At 41.5% G+C, this 20,252-nt stretch overlaps 1 protein-coding gene across 1 annotated transcript in view; it reads right to left on the reverse strand.

Moving 5' to 3' along the window:
- Positions 1–20,252, reverse strand: part of LOC142575290 (rabankyrin-5) — a 70,836-nt gene that overhangs the window by 30,725 nt on the left and 19,859 nt on the right. Inside the window, exons 8-12 of the mRNA XM_075684531.1 lie at positions 9,142–9,337; positions 8,295–8,509; positions 7,063–7,160; positions 6,194–6,395; positions 5,370–5,602 (exon numbers count right to left, since the gene is read on the reverse strand). Coding sequence (XP_075540646.1) covers positions 5,370–5,602; positions 6,194–6,395; positions 7,063–7,160; positions 8,295–8,509; positions 9,142–9,337 — 944 coding nt within the window. The remainder of the gene's footprint in view (positions 1–5,369; positions 5,603–6,193; positions 6,396–7,062; positions 7,161–8,294; positions 8,510–9,141; positions 9,338–20,252) is intronic.

Raw genomic sequence — 20,252 nt, forward strand, 5'->3', positions numbered from 1 at the left:
TGCACACAGCGAGACAAATTATATTAAAGATTCTTGTGAAACTAGACTAGCAATTTTTATCACGAATGCCACATTGATACACAAAGCTGGCTGTGCTATATTTGTTGACCATTTTAGTTGTAACTGAGACCATATTGCGTCTAGATCTATGTGCAACACTGTGCTAAAAGTACTTATCGCTATGCCAAATCAGCTTTCTGCCTATGCTGCAATCTGTGCCGAGAGGTCAAATGGCTGTTCCACCACTGTAAAGCACTGACGGAAATGTAGCACCACAAATGTGTATTAACACCGTGGTATTGCTAATACTGCAGCTCAGACTGAGAGATGTTTGAATGATGGGGCTGTGAGAGAGCCTGTAGCGGAAGGCTCTTTATCATTGTGCAACAAATTATCGGTACAAAAATGTTTTGCATACTGGACTAATAGTTCAGCCGATCAGCACATATCATGCAACAGTAGCACATTGAAACAACTACAAAATGAGCAGATGACAAAACGTTTGAATAACACACACTTCGTCATGAGACAACAAGCAAGAGACCAGAAACATTTGCTTCACAAGGTGTTTATCCCTTCTAGTTCTTTGTCGTACCTTCTTTAAAAGCTTTAAATCAGCCCAATGAGATTCCTCTGTGCTTATTTTCATGTGACAGACAACAAAGCAACTAATGCAGCTCTGTACTGTGCTTTTATATATGCCTTACCCTTTTGAGCTGGGTCTTAATCTTCCTTACAGTGCCCCTGCACTTTAGATTCCTTATCAGAGCCGATAGGACCTGCATTTTTGTGTACTGCTGTGAGGGAAACGCATATACCTGCCTGCTGCAGCTACGTGCCCCTAGTCAAATAAACATGCATTGTAAGGCTGATTTACTTAAAGTAGAATTGGCTGAAATGGAAAGTTTGTTATGACCTCCCCTGACGCTATAGCACACCATAAATGTGCATATTTGCTAAGAACTACATTTATGCAAGATCTATTTTTTCAGCTCATTTCTTGCTACAATGACAATACTTCAGGTACTCCCTGTAATACAGTCGAACCTCGATATATCGAACAGCTCAGTGATTGCGAAATAGTTCGATATAGCCAGAATTCAACATATAAAATCACATTAAAAAATGCATAAAAAGCTTCTGGAAATAAATCAATGAACCAAGGGTAATCGTTCGAAGTGTGCAGTCGATTGCGCCGCATGCAATTAGCTTAGGCCATGCTGACTTCATCAGCCGCGGAAAGCCTGTGCGGCCTAGGCAAATCGCGTGCGGTGCAACCGAACACGCGCTACAAACAACATTCCCTGATTATGCCCCAACCATAGCGCGGTAAATACTCACTTGAAGCTTCACACAACGTATTTATTTATTTGGCTGAAAGTACTGCAGCAGTGTAGCCTGCTTCTTATTGGCAGCCACGTGCTTAAACACGGAATCCTCAACATAGTCTGAACAATCCACAAGCGATAGGCTGGTGCCTTCTATCGGGCTGCAGTAGCGGCGTAGAAGGGCCAAAGCAGCTACAGCCTCAGAAGAAGTCGGGAGCGGGGCATGCGGGATCAACCTCAGCAGTGTCTTCGTTTGGCTGCTATTTCTGCTGCGATCTCCATGAGCGTCAATCAAACCATTTTGAAACACTGTCAATAACAATGTATTAAGTGGCGCCTGCCGAGGTGTCGATGAGTGAGCCCAGTGAGGGCATGCTGCCGCTTGTCTTTATGGATGCAAACTACCAGTCCCTGTAAGGCGTGGCAGGCACAGAGCGCAGCACCGAGAAGGAGCCAGTGCCACAAATGCAATTCATCGTTGACGTTGTCGGACTAGCCAAGCTGCGTGCGAACAGCTGAACTAGCTGCGTGCGAACACTGCTACGTTCAAATGGTGCCCTCGGCGCGATCAGTCGGGAACACCCATCGCACCACCGCTATCTTCAAGGGTGTTGCAGGAAAGCTTGCCACCTGTCAACAGAGCTGCATGTGGTCTGGGGTGGCAGAGTTTGATATATCCATTTACAACCGCCCCGTTTGAAATAAAAAATTAAAAATGAAGCAATTTTCCAGTTGATATAGAAAGTGTCTAATATACGCAATAATTCGATATATCCATGTTCTATATATCGAGGTTTGACTGTACGTGCCTACCCTATGCAGGGGTGTGCAAGTGTTAGTAACTTTTGAATAATTCACTGAATATTGTCCTATTCAATTCAGTGCTTGAATCGAAAACACTATTTGCAAAATCAAATATTTTTCGAACAGTTTATGAATATGTCACATTGCCAGCGATGCAAAATCAGTCATGAAACTGAAGCAAAAGTGAAGCTACTTTCACCCCTGCCACACATAAAGAATGGGAAGGGAGTGAGCACACTGTATCACTGCTCTGGGAGCCAGATGTTTGTAGCTAAACCACGAGGATTTATACTCAAATTGCGCAAAGTTACAACATTTAGTAATGGGTGTTGTTTGGTACTATTTATCAATGCTGCAACTGCATGTTCTCTTGGATTTCTCCGAATACAGTGTATTGCAGCATTATTTGATATGTAATAGTGGCACCATCTGCAAAGACCTTTCTAACAGAATAAGTGCTAACGTGCTCACGTGACTACCTTTTAAAGCTTCATTCTAATACTGCATGACCAAGCATACTTCAAGGAAACCAGTTGATAATGCATACTTTATCATGTGCACGTTTGAAACTTCCTAATGTAGTGAATACCGAGATGTCAACATTGTTTTGTATTAATGGTCAGAAAGGCTGTTCACTGCCCACCATGGTGGCGTAGTGGCTTTGACATTGTGCAGGTAAGCCCGAGGGCACGGGATCGAATGCCAGCCACAGCGGTTTCATTTTGATGGGGGTAAAAAGCAAAAATGTATGTACGTGTACAATGCATTGGTTGCATGTTAAAGAGCCCTAGGTGGTCAAAATTAATCCAGAGTCCCCCGCTATGGCATGCCTCATAATCATACTGTTGTTTTGGCACATAAAACCCCAGAATTTAATTTAAAGGCTGTTCATTATTAAAAACTATCATATTTACACGAATCTAAAGCACCTCTTTACGGAAAAAAGAAAGGGGTCAGCACATTGCCTGAGCATTACAATCAGATGCAAAACCAAAGCCGCATTGGCAACAGCCTACCATCAGAGATGTCAGACAGCATCATTGCCATCACGTGATGGTGGCAGAGACCGTTTTCTTCAAGGTTCCTGTGGGTTCATTTTGTTCTTGACTATGATCACTTTCAGAGAGATACCCTCACTTTCGTGAGATTTCACGCAACTCGGCACAGGAGGCATCAGCACGTACGGCCACCAGCGTTTCTGGCACTACGCCAAGCTCGCTATATATGCAGAGTGCCAGGAAGGCTCTCGGCCACACATTTCAACAAGTTCAATGCAGTCACATAAAATCTTGTGAAAAACATAGTTGTATCTCTAAAGTGATTGCTCGAGAATAGCACCATGTGTGCTTCATATCTGTGGCTAATGTAGTGCAAATGGTGATGACGCACCGCTATCATTATGAAAGCTAATATAAAAAATTCCCATCTGTGAAGATGACTTCTGCATGTCTTGTTTGTTTCTGGTAGCGAACGTAGGGACAAGCTACATTTTCCTTTTATAAATTGGGCACATATTACATTCAGGTGCACTTTTATTTTATTTTTGTCTATTCAAGAATGACCCAGCATTGCCCAAGTGGGGGGAGGGGTGTGTGTGTTACAGCATGGACATAAACAACTCTTCATTTTGGCAACGTAATTGCCCTTCAGGCAGCTTGTTCCATTCTGCTATGCACATTGGAAAACAAACAAGTGAACAGGCACGTCCTGGCCCGGTATCCACATATGTTTAGGATATGATCACTGCACTTGGAAATATAGAACAGTTTCTTTAAATAAGTTTCCTTATTAATTCCAACTTTATTGTAGAATATTTGAAAAACTAGCTTTAACCTTAGTTTTCTTTGCCATAAGTGAATGTCGTGAACACATTCTGTTTTAACATTTCGTTGCTTTTTTGTTTGTATAATTTTTTTGCCATGAAAATTGTGTTCGTGTCACATGCAGGGCCACATTAGAATTTTATAAATACAGTATTCAAAAAGTATTCAACATATTTGATTTGCTTTTGGCACTATTCAATTCATATTAAATTCGGTCTCAAAAATTACTATTCACGTACCCTGAAAACCATGTTCGCCTTCCTTAAATTTTTAGCAAGACTTCTTGTCATCTAAAGATTTGACAGAGGTCCTCTCAGCGAGTTCAGTAAACAATTGAAGGATACAAAGTGAAATGGTGGAGAACATAACGATATGCAGCTGATATTGCACTGGTAACAGTGGACAGGGCTAACTTTCCAGATATTTAGAAGTTCTGCTGCTGGCCGAGCTCTCTTCAATGCTTGCAAAGCATTTTTACATTCAAACACCTTTCCTGCTTTTAAGGATGAAATTTACACCAGCAGGCAGAACACTCATTTTAATGCAGCAAAAGAATAATCAAATTGCTTCTGCTAGAGGATGTTTCTGTGAGACTGGCAAAGAGTGTAGAAACTTTCCAAATTGGTTGTGCTATAAACCTTATCTTTGATCTTTGAGCATAGTATAACCAGTTTTTGCAACTCACAAAAACAACCTGGGAAAAAATTTGCACATGCACCCAGTGCAAAGAACAGCACACAACCATGATTAAACTCTCACAATGTGATTCAGCCACAAAGTAAAGGTCCAGACACTGCCTTATTCTGTATGCCGAGTCAACGTTGGTTTTGGTACTGCACTGCTGCCACACAGAGTGACTTTTCCTTGTGGCCAGAACACCCACAAATAGTGTGCTGGCAGTGCGGAAATTTAGGCTCGAGATGCAGGTTCACAGCAAGGCTTCACGCTTTGCCATAAAGTCAATTAAAGGCTAAATTTGTGCACTGCTAGCATACCTCCTGTGTGTTTAAATTTCTTACAATTTTTGAGCTGGCTACCGCAGCCAAAATAATGGTCGTATGCGACACATTTCTGGTGTAGTGGTACCACATAATGCAAGGATGAAAAACAAGAAGCAGATAAGGAAAACAAGTGCTGTTATTTTTGTCTATATTACTTTTTACTTTATGTACCTCCATTATACAAGAAATAAACCCACATCAACTAGCCCAACTCTTAGTACTACTGACCAGCAGTGCAGGGCCCAGTGACTGCCTCCACACCTAGTGTTGCACTACCATCCTTCAAAAGCTTTAAATATTCTGGAGTTTTTACATGCCAAAACAATGATATGATTATTAGGCAGGCCATAGTGAGAGACTCCGGATTAACTATGGCTACCTGGGGATCGCTTTGTTTCAAATGCACAACACACCTGGTCCAAAAGAAATATGGCGCCTGCAGTGTCCTGATGCAAAATGGCACGATGCAGCAGAGAGAGGCCTTCGGCATCCACCACATCCAAGCTAGCTCCTGTAGCAAGCAACTCGCGCGCCATATCATGAAGGCCCAGCTCAAGGGACAGGCTCAGTGCTGTTTCATCTTTGGAGTTCTTCAGGTTCAAATTGGCTATCAGCAGCCCTGCGCCAGGTGTCTTCACTGCCAAGTCTGTGTGCAAACGTTGAGAAGCTTTACAATTGTGCAATATAAACAACCTTGCTTGAATACACGCTATTACGTTAATACAGAATCTGACCGTGCAGTTTAGAGATCGTCTGGTGACAGCAATAAACTAAATACCTAGCTAGCATTTAAGGACTGTCAAGATACCTGACAAGTGTTGACTGGAGGGACACTGCCCACAGAAAGGACTCTTAGGTATTTTGGAAAACCATAAAAATGTCAATTGAGCATAGCATGTTGGTTGGAAATGACTTTCAGATTTGGAAGGTTAATGGACTTGTAGCTTGTTGGGCACACATATACAAGCACCTACGCTCTATAACAATGTTCAGTCATTAACAAAACTATGTGATACAACAATGATGAAAAGGCCTTCCCTGCCACCTAGACTTAGCAACTAAATGCTGTCTATGTACACCACATCAATTTCATGATGTGAAGTAAAACAGCAGAACTTCAGTTCTTATGGAGGTACGAACAGACACAAGTGCTTAAAGGCAGAAGCACAAGAAAGGACAGCATGCAGAACCTGCTTGTAAAAGGGAGTTTGTTCCAACATGCCCAACTATTTAGTACCTTTATGACGAAGGATGCTGCGGACAGCCTCAACATGCTTGTTGATCACTGCACGATGTAGTGGTGTTTCCAGGTAGCGGGCATCGTCATCATCTGCTACAGAGCCCAGTGTCTGCTTGTTTGGGTCAGCGCCATGCTCCAAAAGAGTTTGGACTAGACGTGCCAAACCAGCCTGGCATGCAGCGTGCAGTGGAGTCTCTCCCTGCATGGCAACACATGCCACTTTTATTAGTGATGCAGCCAGAAGAAAGGAACCAAAGAATTCCTGATGTAATTAGCCAACCAGAAAATGTGTCTGCTCACCACTGCCTGCTTTGCACAAATATAGTGTAACTGCACGTATAGTGCAGGGACAAATCTTTAGTGGTTTGAACAACTACAAAAATAACAAAAAGCTTTATGATGATTATAAAACAACATGACGCTGTGTGCACAGTAAGGTCAGCTGAGAAGTTAGATAAACAAGATGCCGTAAGAAATAGCTTGTAAATGAGCATCTGTAAGTTGTCTGACCTATGCACCTGTTTTAATTAGCTTCTCGCCAACTATGACCGACACAACCTAACGAAAAATCGAGCCCTTGGTCCGTTTCACTGCACAGCAGTATTCTGCATCTAGTGACTACACTGAAGTTCACTTGCAGTGCATCGTGAGCTTTAGGGTTGACTTCTTTCCATTACTCATGCACTTGGCAGTAAAGCCCAGTGCAGTAAACAGAAAAATGGATCCATGCCACAGTTACAAATAGAGTACTTTTTAATCTGCAGTTTCCAAGCAACAAAATTGCATTACATCTATGCAAGTACTATTTGGGCCAGCATTCTCATGTGCAAGAAGTTGCTCAATGAGCATATTTTATTTCTACTCACCTTATTATTGCTTATATTGCACTGTGCTCCCCGTTCAGCAAGAAAGATTCCAGCATCTTCATTACCAGCACGAGCTACAAGATGCAGTTGGGAGTCCCCTGCAATAGATGCAAGTAATCAATGCAACAGCTTCAGTGACTGATTACAAAATATATCACAGGTAATGTAACTGTCTTTACAAGAGTGCAGAACATTTTCTCTAGCACACTTTTTTTTCAGTGGATAGATGCTGACCCAGTTACTGAGCAAAGCCAAGGCTGCTACAGCATAAATAACTGCCATCTCTTAATGCAACCAGCTCAAAATAAGCGGTGATTCTAGAAAAATATTTATGCAGAGTTAAATTGTAAGTTAAAACAACATTACAGTGACTGCAGTTGTTTGAATGTCGCAAACAAATGAGATGCCAGCTCAGTGTAGTCAACTCATTGCCTTTTGGTGCTTCAGTGCTACCAAATCAATTCACAGTATTCTTTTTTTTTTATTGCTCTCTACGCTTCCTCACACTTGTTGTGGAATAAGAAATGATTGTATTTATGGGTTTTAACTACCTAATGCAACGCAGGCTATGGGAGGTGTTGTAATGTATGACTATATTAATTTTGACTGCCTGGGGTTTCTTACTGTTCACCCCATTGAAGAAGAGGAGCCACCGAGCAGGAAAGAAGTTCATAGGCACGCTCCAAATTACCAAGATACATGAGATAACCCTCACGCCGAGAATTACGCCATGCCAAGTGGGGAGGAAGGGTTGGACTGATTTTGCAATACAGGAGACGGCTCATAGCATTCAGCCTTTAGCAGCATGGTGGGATCCCAGGCCACTACGCAACAGGCAAACTAACAGATCAATATTTCATGTCTTTTTCCTGTGATTGTAATGACATAATTGGCACTTGCATTGCATAATTGGCGCTTGCAACAAGCTTGCATTGAATAATAATGTAGTTGTTACACACTAGCAGGATTACTGGGCCAAGAAATTTTGTCAGCCCTCCTGCATAGTACACCTCCTCCAAGGACAGTGGGAAATACCTCTGAGACAAATGTGCGCACATCTTCAGTGCCCTTAGAACAAAGAAAAGCTTCTGCTAACAAGTACATGTTTGCTAACATTATCATCATAACATGCAAGATATGAATGATCTGCAGGGTTTGATTTGGGAGACATGAAACGAGGACTAAAATAGAATACAAGCCAGAAATGCAAAGAGCAAACAACCCCAAGTCACCTGTTATTCGGCCCACAGCATCAAGGCTAGCTCCACGGTCTGCTAACCGGCTAGCAAAGCTCTCCTTGTCATACGGGCCATCACAAAAGTGAAGCGCAAAGCCAAGCGGTGTGTGTTGTTCGTTGTTTCGAAGTTCCAGGTTTACAGCTTCACTTTCAAGGAGCAGGCAGAAAACACCCATATTCTTGGCCTCTATGCTTCGGTGAACAGGAGTACTGTACAAACAACATTAGTACAATGTCAATTAGGAGTCTATGCAGAAAAGCAACTCTTCTCAGCAACATGCCACTCCAATGTAGAGGCAGCATTTTACTGTTAACAATGCCCAGAAAAAGGAGCCTCTCGAATTCTCAAAGGCAATAACAACTTTCTCGAAAGGTGTCTTTAGGCTTAGAAAATTCTTTTAACACTTAATTCTGCTTCAGTGCAATGTTTGAATTTATTATAAGCTTAAGAACTGCCTAACTACAACTTGCTTGTAGTCACATTATCAAAATCAAAACTAAGGAACTTGACCTAGGAGTCAATATGCTCCCCATCCCATGCTCTGTTTTGTTCATAGGTATTATATACAGTTCACTAAGACACAAACAGCTGTAGTATTACCATCTCCATGGTCCAAAATGCAGTGGCAGTATTGTTTATAATGACTGCTTAAAATGGTGAAAGAACATCTGTATCAGTAATAAAATAAATTTTTTCCAGTGCTTTCTAGATGATAGAAAAAAATACAAGAGTGGCTAGATTCTTTAAAAGTGCTTTTCTTTAACTACATGTGTGGGTTTCGAGCACCCACTGTGATCATGAGTTTTAACACTCCAAAGTGCCAAACAGAGGTTCTCCTCACTTTCCATTGCTGTCTTGGGCATTGACGTCTGCACCATGCTTCAGAAGGCAGGCAGCCACACGAACCATGCCTTCCGCTAACTCGCGGCTGCCTCCAAGTCCAGCAACCATGTGCAGGGCTGTCTCTTTCTTCAAAGGCACAGCCAGGTCCACTGAGGCCTTGTGCTCCACCAAGAACAGAGCCGAGAACTCGTCCCCTGCACATGGCATCAAAACTTTCCCTAACACGCTCCGTGCTGAAACAACCTTACAAATTTACAAAACTAAATCTATACACAGTAAAAGCTCTTTAGTTCACAACTCGTTCATTCGAAATTTCGGATAATTCGCGGTCCATCCAGTAACGTATTGAAAGCCGTATGCAACACATCCCGCTAATTCATGCTGAAATCCGCACCGCCACTGATAATCTGAACTCCATGCCAACGTGGATGATCTTGTGCTTATCTTGTGCTAGTGCATGAGAGCACGTTCGCGATTTGGGCATCACTGCGTGAGCAGCACAGCTTTGCTTTTTCTCATCTGCGGCCCTTTGTTTAGGCCTGTCTGGAAAGAGTGCGGTGCAGTGGTGGCGTAGAGGTAGAACACCCGCCTCGTGTGCAAGAGGTCCGTGGTTCCAATCCCGGTGCCGGCAATTTTCCACTGGATAAGAAAAAAAAAAATCCGCATATTGATAAAATTACATAAACAGGCCTGGAGTGTGGCCTGATCCCGGTGACCAGAACCGGTAACGCACTCCCTCACCAGAGCAGGATTGGCCACCCTGGTGCAGTACTTGGCCACAACCTCCTATATGAATACAACAATCAAACCCCGGCCCTCAGTCCCCAGCAGCCGCGAAGCAACTGACCACGGCGGCGGTCAGATCTGTAACGCTGCAGAGGGTGCTAAGAATCCCTGGATCCGGACAGGCCGCCATTGGAATATGAACCTGGCAACGTTTAACGCTAGAATGGTATCTAGTGATGAGAGTCTAGCAGTGCTATTGGAGGAATTAGAGGGCAGTAAATGGGATATAATAGGGCTCAGTGAAGTTAGGAGGCCAAAAGAAGCATATACAGTGCTAAAAAGCGGGCACGTCCTGTGCTACCAGGGCTTAGCGGAGAGACGAGAACTAGGAGTCGGATTCCTGATCAATAAGAATATAGCTGGTAACATACAGGAATTCTATAGCATTAATGAGAGGGTGGCAGGTCTTGTTGTGAAACTTAATAAGAGGTACAAAATGAAGGTTGTACAGGTCTACGCCCCTATATCCAGTCATGATGACCAGGAAGTCTAAAGCTTCTATGAAGACGTGGAACCGGCGATGGGTAGAGTGAAAACAAAATACACTATACTAATGGGTGACTTTAATGCCAAGGTAGGCAAGAAGCAGGCTGGAGACAAGGCAGTGGGGGAATATGGCATAGGCTCTAGGAATAGCAGGGGAGAGTTATTAGTAGAGTTTGCCGAACAGAATAATATGCGGATAATGAATACCTATTTCCGCAAGCGGGTTAGCCGAAAGTGGACGTGGAGGAGCCCGAATGGTGAGACTAGAATTGAAATCGACTTCATACTCTGCGCTAACCCTGGCATCATACAAGATGTGGACGTGCTCGGCAAGGTGCGCTGCAGTGACCATAGGATGGTAAGAACTCGAATTAACCTAGTCCTGAGGAGGGAAAAGAAAAAACTGGCACATAAGAAGCCGATCAATGAGTTAGTGGTAAGGGGGAAAATAGAGGAATTCCAGATCAAGCTACAGAACAGGTATTCGGCTTTAACTCAGGAAGAGGACCTTAGTGTTGAAGCAATGAACGACAATCTTGTGGGCATCATCAAGGAGTGTGCAATGGAAGCCGGTGGTAACTCCGTTAGGCAGGACACCAGTAAACTATCGCAGGAGACGAAAGATTTGATCAAGAAACGCCAATGTATGAAAGCCTCTAACCCTACAGCTAGAATAGAACTGGCAGAACTTTCGAAGTTAATCAACAAGAGTAAGACAGCTGACATAGGGAAGTATAATATGGATAGAATTGAACATGCTCTCAGGAACGGAGGAAGCCTAAAAGCAGTGAAGAAGAAACTTGGCAGGAATCAGATGCATGCATTAAGAGACAAAGCCGGCAATATCATTACTAATATGGATGAGATAGTTCAAGTGGCAGAGGAGTTCTATAGATTTATACAGTACCAGTGGTACCCACGACGATAATGGAAGAGAAAATAGTCTAGAGGAATTCGAAATCTCACAGGTAACGCCGGAAGAAGTAAAGAAAGCTTTGGGAGATATGCAAAGGGAGAAGGCAGCTGGGGAGGATCAGGTAACAGCAGATTTGTTGAAGGATGGTGGGCAGATTGTTCTAGAGAAACTGGCCACACTGTATATGCAATGCCTCATGACCTCGAGCGTACTGGAATCTTGGAAGAACGCTAACATAATCCTAATCCATAAGAAAGGGGATGCCAAAGAGTTGAAAAATTATAGACCAATCAGCTTACTGTCAGTCGCCTACAAACTCTTTACTAAGGTAATCGCAAATAGAATCAAGAACACCTTAGACTTCCGTCAACCAAAGGACCAGGCAGGATTCCGTAAAGGCTACTCTACAATAGGCCATATTCACACTATCAATCAGGTGATAGAGAAATGTGCGGAATATAACCAAGCCTTATATATAGCTTTCATTGATTATGAGAAAGCGTTTGATTCAGTCGAAACCTCAGCAGTCATGGAGGCATTGCGGAATCAGGGTGTAGACGAGCCGTATGTAAAAATACTGAAAGACATGTAGAGGGGCTCCACAGCCACCATAGTCCCCCATAAGCAAAGCAACAAAATCCCAATAAAGAAAGGCGTCAGGCAGGGAGATACGATCTCTCCAATGCTATTCACAGCGTTTTTACAGGAGGTATTCAGAGACCTGGATTGGGAAGAATTGGGGATAAAAGTTAACGGGGAATACCTTAGTAACTTGCGATTCGCTGATGATATTGCCTTGCTTAGTAACTCAGGGGACCAATTGCACTGCATGCTCACTGACCTGGAGAGGCAAAGCAGACGAGTGGGTCTGAAAACTAAAGTAATGTTTAACAGTCTCAGAAGAGAACAGCAGTTTAGAGTAGGTGGCGAGGCACTGGAAGTGGTAAGGGAATATATGTACTTAGGGCAGGTAGTAACTGTGGATCCGGATCATGAGACTGAAATAATCAGAATAAAAATGGGCTGGGGTGCGTTTGGCAGGCATTCTCAGATCATGAACAGCAGGTTGCCATTATCCCTCAAGAGAAAAGTGTATAATAGCTGTGTCTTACCAGTACTCACGTACGGGGCAGAAACCTGGAGGCTTACGAAAAGGGTTCTACTCAAATCGAGGACGACGCAACGAGCTATGGAAAGAAGAATGATGGGTGTAACGTTAAGGAATAAGAAAAGAGCAGATTGGGTGAGGGAACAAACGCGAGTTAATGACATCTTAGTTGAAATCAAGAAAAAGAAATGGGCATGGGCAGGACATGTAATGAGGAGGGAAGATAACCGATGGTCAGTAAGAGTTACGGACTGGATTCCAAGGGAAGGGAAGCGTAGCAGGGGGCGGCAGAAAGATAGGTGGGCGGATGAGATTAAGAAGTTTGCAGGGACGACATGGCCACAATTAGTACATGACTGGGGTTGTTGGAGAAGTATGGGAGAGGCCTTTGCCCTGCAGTGGGCGTAACCAGGCTGATGATGGTGATGATGACGAGAGACGCGCTTGTGCCTGGCCACGGCATGGCCAATGCCTCTGTCGCAGGTCGCTTCTCTCCTGTGAGGTTCTGTATAAAGCTCAAGGGCAATAAAATCGTTGCTGTGCTCTGTGTGCTGTAGGTGCGAGCAAAAGCGTGTGAGGGTGAGCTGGCGAACCTGGCTCAACTTTGCATGCACAAGCGAGGAAGGCAAGCAGATGCGTGCCCTTTCCTGTCATTGCCCTCTGTGCCCTCTCCTGACGTTCTTCTCCAGCGGCTGCTGCTTACTGCACAGCCATACTGCACAGCCTTATCTTGAAAGCAATCTGCGACATGGCCGAAGTGGGCACCCGCGTGGGCCTCATCTTCAAAGCGATCTGCGATGTTTGCAGAGTGCGTGTAGTGCTGGTAAATTTGTATGCAATGTGCTTTCTAAGTTTTGTTCGCGTTGAAGCGAGAGCTGCACGAAGGTCAATTCACTTGCTGCTACTGCCGCGATTCCTCACTCCAGCGTTTTTCAGCGAGTTTCCGTGGTCATTAAGTGAGACGTGTTCATGTTTACCTGCGCGTGTGACATCGTACTTGTTAATTTAGTTAGTAAGTGAATGTTTACAAGCTTATATGGCCGATAAAACTGCTATCCTTACTTGGTATAGCTATCTACTAATTTGCTATCGCAATCGATGCTTCGCTTTTCGCCGGATTTGATTTTTTTCTTCACGCCAGTCAGCGCGACGAACGCGCGGGTGGAATAAGAGCCATCTCGATGTCGGGCACGTCAGACAGCGTTGGCTACGCCAGTTATTCGAAGTATAGATGTTGTTCATGCCAATGTGACCATGTGTGCACGCGTGCTCAAGCCTATATACACACCTTAATCAAGAGATTTGTTTCTCCAACTTTAATTAGTTCGAATGTTATATAATTTGAATTTTCATGGCATCTCTGCAGAATTCGAATTAATAAGCTTTTACTATATGTAGAATAAAGAGTTTTGTTGGCACAACGAATATTATGCTAAAATACTGTAAATCTATTTTATGTGCAGTTAACAGTAATAATATAAAGGTTAGAGGGTATCAGAAGCACAAAATCCAAGCAACTGCACTTGAAAATACTGTACATCATATAAGTTGCATGAGACAAAGAATATGCGCCATCACTATGATTAAGGGGGGACAGGTCTTTAGGTCGAAAAATAGTCCAGAAACTTTTTGAAGAATGGAATTTTCACAATCTACATCTATTATTCTCGTAATTTATCAAGTTGCTTATCTCGCATGTCGATATATCAGCTGTAATATCAATTTTAAAATGTGCAGGGCAGGTAATTTTTCACCTGTGTCGACGTAATAACAGCACTTGCATGCCAGTGCCTCGTGTTCTCCTATTTGATCTATACTCCTGGAACCTACTAAAGCTTTGTGTGTGTATGTGTACATATTACGAACTGCTCTTAATTTTGCTCACTCAGCACATTTGTGACAGCGATACCAGAGTGCCTTCTGCATATAAAACAATCATTTTTGCAGCATGAAGCTAAATGTTTGGAGCCCACAATGCCAGGAACTCATTTAAAACAATTCTGTCTTTGAGTTTCCAAAATTTGTCTTTTGTGTGACCACTGGAGATCCATGTTCAGAACAGTGGATTTCAGTGTGCTTTCAAATAAAGCATAATGACTGTTATGAAGTTTCTTGTCTCGCATGTCAATATTTCAGCTGTAATATGAATTTTGAAACATCTAGAGTAGGTAATTTTTGACCTGTGCTGCATTGTGTGCCTTATGCTTCCTAGTATTTATCCATGTTCCATCTGTATATTTTTGTGCAGCAGTTATTTGTCAATTACTATCAAAAGAGATGTTCTTGAAAATTGTTTTGTGAGATAATGAATCTATAGAAAAAATAATTGTATTGTCAGAATTGCAAGGAACTAAATAAAGACTTGTCAACTGTTATAGAATATTATTCGAAAATAAAAGGATAGCCTTAAAATATCTGTCCCCCCTAATACTATACACATCCCTGCACTGCCCAGATTGCCAGGCAGATAATAGACAAAAATTTAATCGCCTGCAGTAAGCGTAATTTGTATCTTCAGCTAAATAACAAAACCTATATTTTGCTTGAAATATCTCAGTATGAAGGAAAACAGCCAAATCTATGCAAATCCATCAACGACAAGTGCGTTCCCTAGTTAGGCGCACCTGTGGAAGCAGACTTCATAAAGTGCTACTCTTTGCGAATGTTTATACACAAGTAAGGCTGGCCCTAGAGTAGTGTCGTTGAGCACATAATGGCTGTAGCAGTCGTGAATGTATGAATGTTGTGAACGTATCTGGTTGTTTAAGTTTTTTCCTGAATAGACCTCATAAATGTGGAGGTGTGTGTCGCTCCTTATAGAAAAAATCTTTCGCAAAAACATGTTTGCAAAATTTAGCGCTTCAAATGCAAACTACGAAGCTTTAATGGTGCGCAGTATAAGTTGTTTGTTCCCTGTTATGTAATGCTCACCGAATGGTAACTTAGATTTCTTTTGTTTCTACAAAGACTTATTGGCTATGCCAGTGACAAACAACTTAAGCGTGTTGTGGGGGAAGACAACGTAAATATGCTGCTTCAGGATGGCCCAGCTATAGAACTTTCCTTATTGCTTGTATCAAATAATTTTTCTAATGTAATCGTAGAGCCAACACACAACGGCACAATCTGAGAGCCTAATGGACATGTTTATAACACAGTTATCCATAGATGTTGAAAACGGTGTTACTGATACGCCGTTCAGTGACCACCTCCTGATAAATATGTTTTGGCAGGCTCCCTCATTACGAAAACAAGCTTCTACTTCTGAAACTTATCTGGTAGAAGATATAAACAAAAGTACACTTGCGAGATTTAAAGAAAAACTTTTTTTGGTTGATTGGAAACTGGTGTTTGACTGAAATTCTGCAAACAATGCTTATGATACATTCATGTCTATGTTTAGTAATGTTTATAAAGAATGGTTTAAACTTAAGAGAATCAGGAAGTCAAGAAAGGCATGCAAACTAGGGATTATGGAGGAGTGTGTTAAGATGATATCTAAGAAAATGCACATGTATGTAAAATTTGCACAAACAAGAAATCTAGAGGACCTCGTTGAATTAAAAAAGTTAGAAACACAAACATTGTTGCAGGTTTTATCCGCAATGCGAAACACGGCTATTTCAATAATCTATTCTCTGGTATCAATGTTTCAGATGCAGACTAACTATGGCATGCGTTAAATATACTCTTAAACTGAAATAAATTGTGCCAGTCACGTCTCGAAATATTACAGGGTTACACAGTTATCACAGGCAAACAATTATCAGACGCTTTTAACTTACATTTCATCAATCTCGTCACAAGCCCACATAATGACTTGTTTGTATGATACTTAATCTTACTCCCAAGTATCATACTCCCAAGTAACAAAGGACCTTATAAAGAAACAACAAAAAATGGAAGTGTCCAACTCAAGAGATAAGATAGAATTAGCAGAAATGTCAAAACAGATCAACAAGGCGAAAATAAGTGATATTTGAAATTATAACGTGAGAAAGACTGAAGAAACCGTAAGAAATGGACACAGCCTGAAGTCAGTGAGACAGAAACTTGGCATAGGACAAACCAAGATGTATGCACTGAAAGATAAGCAGGGTAATATCATCAGCAATCTCAAAGGTATAGTAAAAGTAGTGGAAGAATTCTATACTGACCTGTAGAGCACCCAGAGGACTCAGGATAACTCCATTCGAAACAGTAATGAACAGGATACAGAAGCTCCTCCTATAACTAGTGATGAGGTCAGAAGGGCCTTGCAAGACATGAAACGGGGAAGAGCGGCAGGAGAAGATGGAATAACAGTTTGTTTAACCAAAGATGGAGGAGACATAATGCTTAGAAAACAGGCGACTCTCTATACGAAGTGTCTATGGACTGCAAGGGTCCCAGAAAACTGGAAGAATTCAAACATTAAACTAATCCACAAAAAGGGAGGCATTATAGAATTGAAAAATCATAGGCCCATCAGCTTACTCCCAGTATTATATAAAATATTCATCAAGATAATCTCCAATAGAATAAGGGCAACACTGGACTTTAGTCAACCAAGGGAAGAGGCTGGCTTAAGGATGGGATACTCTACATCCATGTCATTAATCCGGTTATCGAGGAATCAGCAGAGTACAATAAGCCTCTCTATATGGCTTTCATAGATTACGAAAAAGCATTTGATTCAGTAAAGGTACCAGCAGTCAGAAGCATTACGTAATAAAGGTGTACACAAGATTCTGCACAAGAAAAGCAGGAAGATACCTATAAAGAAAGAGGTAAGACTGGGAGAAAGTCTCGCCAATGCTGTTCACTGCCTGCTTGGAAGAAGTATTCAAGCTATTAAACTGGGAAGGCTTAGGAGTAAGGATCCATGGCGAATATCTCAGTAACCTTCGATTTGCCGATGACATTGTTCTATTCAGCAACACTGATGAGTTACAACAAATGATTGAGGACCTTAACAGAGAGAGTGTAAGAGTGGGGTTGGGAGGATTAATATGCAGAAGACAAAGATAATGATGAATAACTGGGCAAAGGAACAAGAGTTCAGGATCGCCAGTTAGCCTCTAGAGTGTGAAGAAGTATGTTTACCTAGGTCAATTAATCACAGGGAACCCTGTTCATGAGAAGGAAATTCATAGAAGAATAAAAATGCGTTGGATCACATACAGCAGACATTGTCAGCTCCTGACTGGTAGCTTACCATTATGATTGAAAAGGAAGGTGTATAATCAGTGCATTTTACCAGTGCTGACATGTGGGGCAGAGACTTGGAGACTTACAAAGAAGCTTGAGAACAAGTTAAGGACTGCACAAAGAGCGATGGAACGAAGAATGCTAGGCATAACCTTGAGAGACAAAGAGTGGATCAGAGATCAAACGGGTATAGCCGATATTCTAATTGACATTGTGAGAAAGAAATGGCCCTGGGCCAGTCACGTAATGCGCAGGTTAGATAACTGTTGGACTAGGCAGAAGACTAGGTGGTGTGATAAAATTAGGAAGTTAGCGGGTGCTAGTTGGAATCAGTTGGCGCAGGACAGGGGTAATTGGAGATTGCAGGGAGAGGCCTTTGTCCTGCAGTGGACATAAAATAGGCTGCTGCTGCTGATGATGATATCAGCATCAAAGACAGTGCATTGTTGAATCCAACAAGTGAATACGAGGTTCATTCGGTGTTGATAGTATTGAATAATAGTAAAGCGAGAGACATTGACAGGCTTAGAATTCAACCAATTCAGTTTGTTGTGGCAAATATTATATTTGTCCTTACACATATCTTTAATGTGTCACTGGTCTCCGTAACATTTCTGGATAATATGCAGCGGGCTAAAGTAGTAGTGTTTAAACCTGGGGATAAAACCGACCTGTGCGATTACCGACCAATTTCAGTGCTACCTATATTTTCGAAAGGGTTTGAAAAATTATTTTTACGCGCATGAGTTCTTTTTGTGAGAAACACTTGTTGATATCACCTTCTCAGTATGGTTTCAGGAAAGGGCTGTCCACACAATTAGCACTGCAGCACTGCTAAAGCAAAAAGAAATGATCATGAGGGCTTTCAAAGGCAAACAACTAAATATAGGAATTTTTGTTGACTTTTCAAAAGCTTTTGATTAATTAAATCACATGCCACTATTAGCAAAATTGGAGCGTTGCGGATTTCGTGGCTTGGCCTTGAATTTTATGACGTCATACCTAATGAATAGAAAGCAAACTGTGGCAATAAATGAAGAATTCTTAGCAACCAAACTGTGAAAGCAGGTGTTCCTCAGGGCAGTGTGTTAGGACTTATTATTTAATCTGTATATTAATGATATTGTAAATGTAACAGAACAGGCTTCATTCACAATCTATGCAGACCGACACAAGCATACTTTTTTAAATTCTAATAACATTGTAATCTTTCCCTTAATGCAAACATTGTTCTCAATAAATTAAATAACTGGAGTATAACAAATACACTGCAAATCAATACTATAAAGACAAAAACAATTTTGTTTACACCATACCAAAAACATATACTTTAATTTTAATCTTAAAATCTCTTCTAATAAAATTGATTTAGTGTCAGGAACTAAAGTCCTTGGCGTAATATTCAACAAAAACCTTCTCTGGAATTATCTAATTAAAAGTATTCTTCATAATCTCCTAAAATAGTTGGGATGCTGTGCATCCGCTGGTATGTATTACCTGAGAAACTGAAGCTCTTAGTGTACAACTCACTTTTTTCCGCCCAAGTGTATTACTGCTCGTTAGTATGGGGTACGACGCTGGACATAAATATAGATAAGATTCATAGATTACAGAAAAAAGCTCTCCGTCAAATTGCAGATGTTCCTTGGGATTCACCATCACACAATCTATTTATTAGGTACAGCATCTCACCTTTTGAGCAGCTCTATAAGAACTGATAATTGCTCCGTTACAAAATGAGTCTAACGTATAATAACACCTCATTTATGTCCCTGTGCAAGCTACAGAGCGCTCTAGAGAAAGCGTAGTTTCCAGAGCAGGACAATTTGGCTAGAACCTTTCTGTAGTGTTAATTATGGCTCTAACAGATTAGAATATCAATTAAGCAGACTTTTGAGTGAATAATTTCTTGCGATGTAAATGTCCTCAATATGAGGCATAGTGATGTTAAATTTTACTTTCTAAGCAGTTTTCATTAGTTTTGTTAATACATAATCATGTACCCCTAGTGATTTGTTCTGAATTTGTTAAATGTGGTATGCCTTTTTTTTTCTTTCGTACTTCACTATACGTATGTTCTTTACCTGTTCAAATTTTTTTTGCATTCGACAAGCGGTGATATTGCATCCTCACTAGAATTGAAGTTTTTACAATAATGTATAATGCTCTAATACTGATAACAACCACTGCTGCCCTGCCATTGACTGTCTGTAACAGTACAGGGATCCCATCAAGCTTGTCAACTGACAAAACTTTTTGTCCCTGTTCCCTGAATTTCTGATGTATAAAGTGCAGAAATGTATAAAGAGTGAAAATTCATAGGTGAAGTTGCTAAAATAGCCAAGTGTAATGCTCGCACTTGTATTGGAAACAAATGCCTTAGACCCTGCACAAGAAATATCATATTTATTCGATTACAGTAGAACCTCGTTCACACGTTAGAAAAAAAAGTGCATCAAATAGGTGAAGTTGCTAAAATGGCCAAGTGTAATGCTCGCACTTGTATTGGAAACAAATGCCTTAGACCCTGCACAAGAAATATCATATTTATTCGATTACAGTAGAACCTCGTTCACACGTTAGAAAAAAAAGTGCATCAAAGAACATACTAACAGGGAGAATG

Source organism: Dermacentor variabilis, chromosome 3, assembly GCF_050947875.1.
Source record: "Dermacentor variabilis isolate Ectoservices chromosome 3, ASM5094787v1, whole genome shotgun sequence".
Classification (NCBI taxonomy): Eukaryota; Metazoa; Arthropoda; class Arachnida; order Ixodida; family Ixodidae; genus Dermacentor; species Dermacentor variabilis.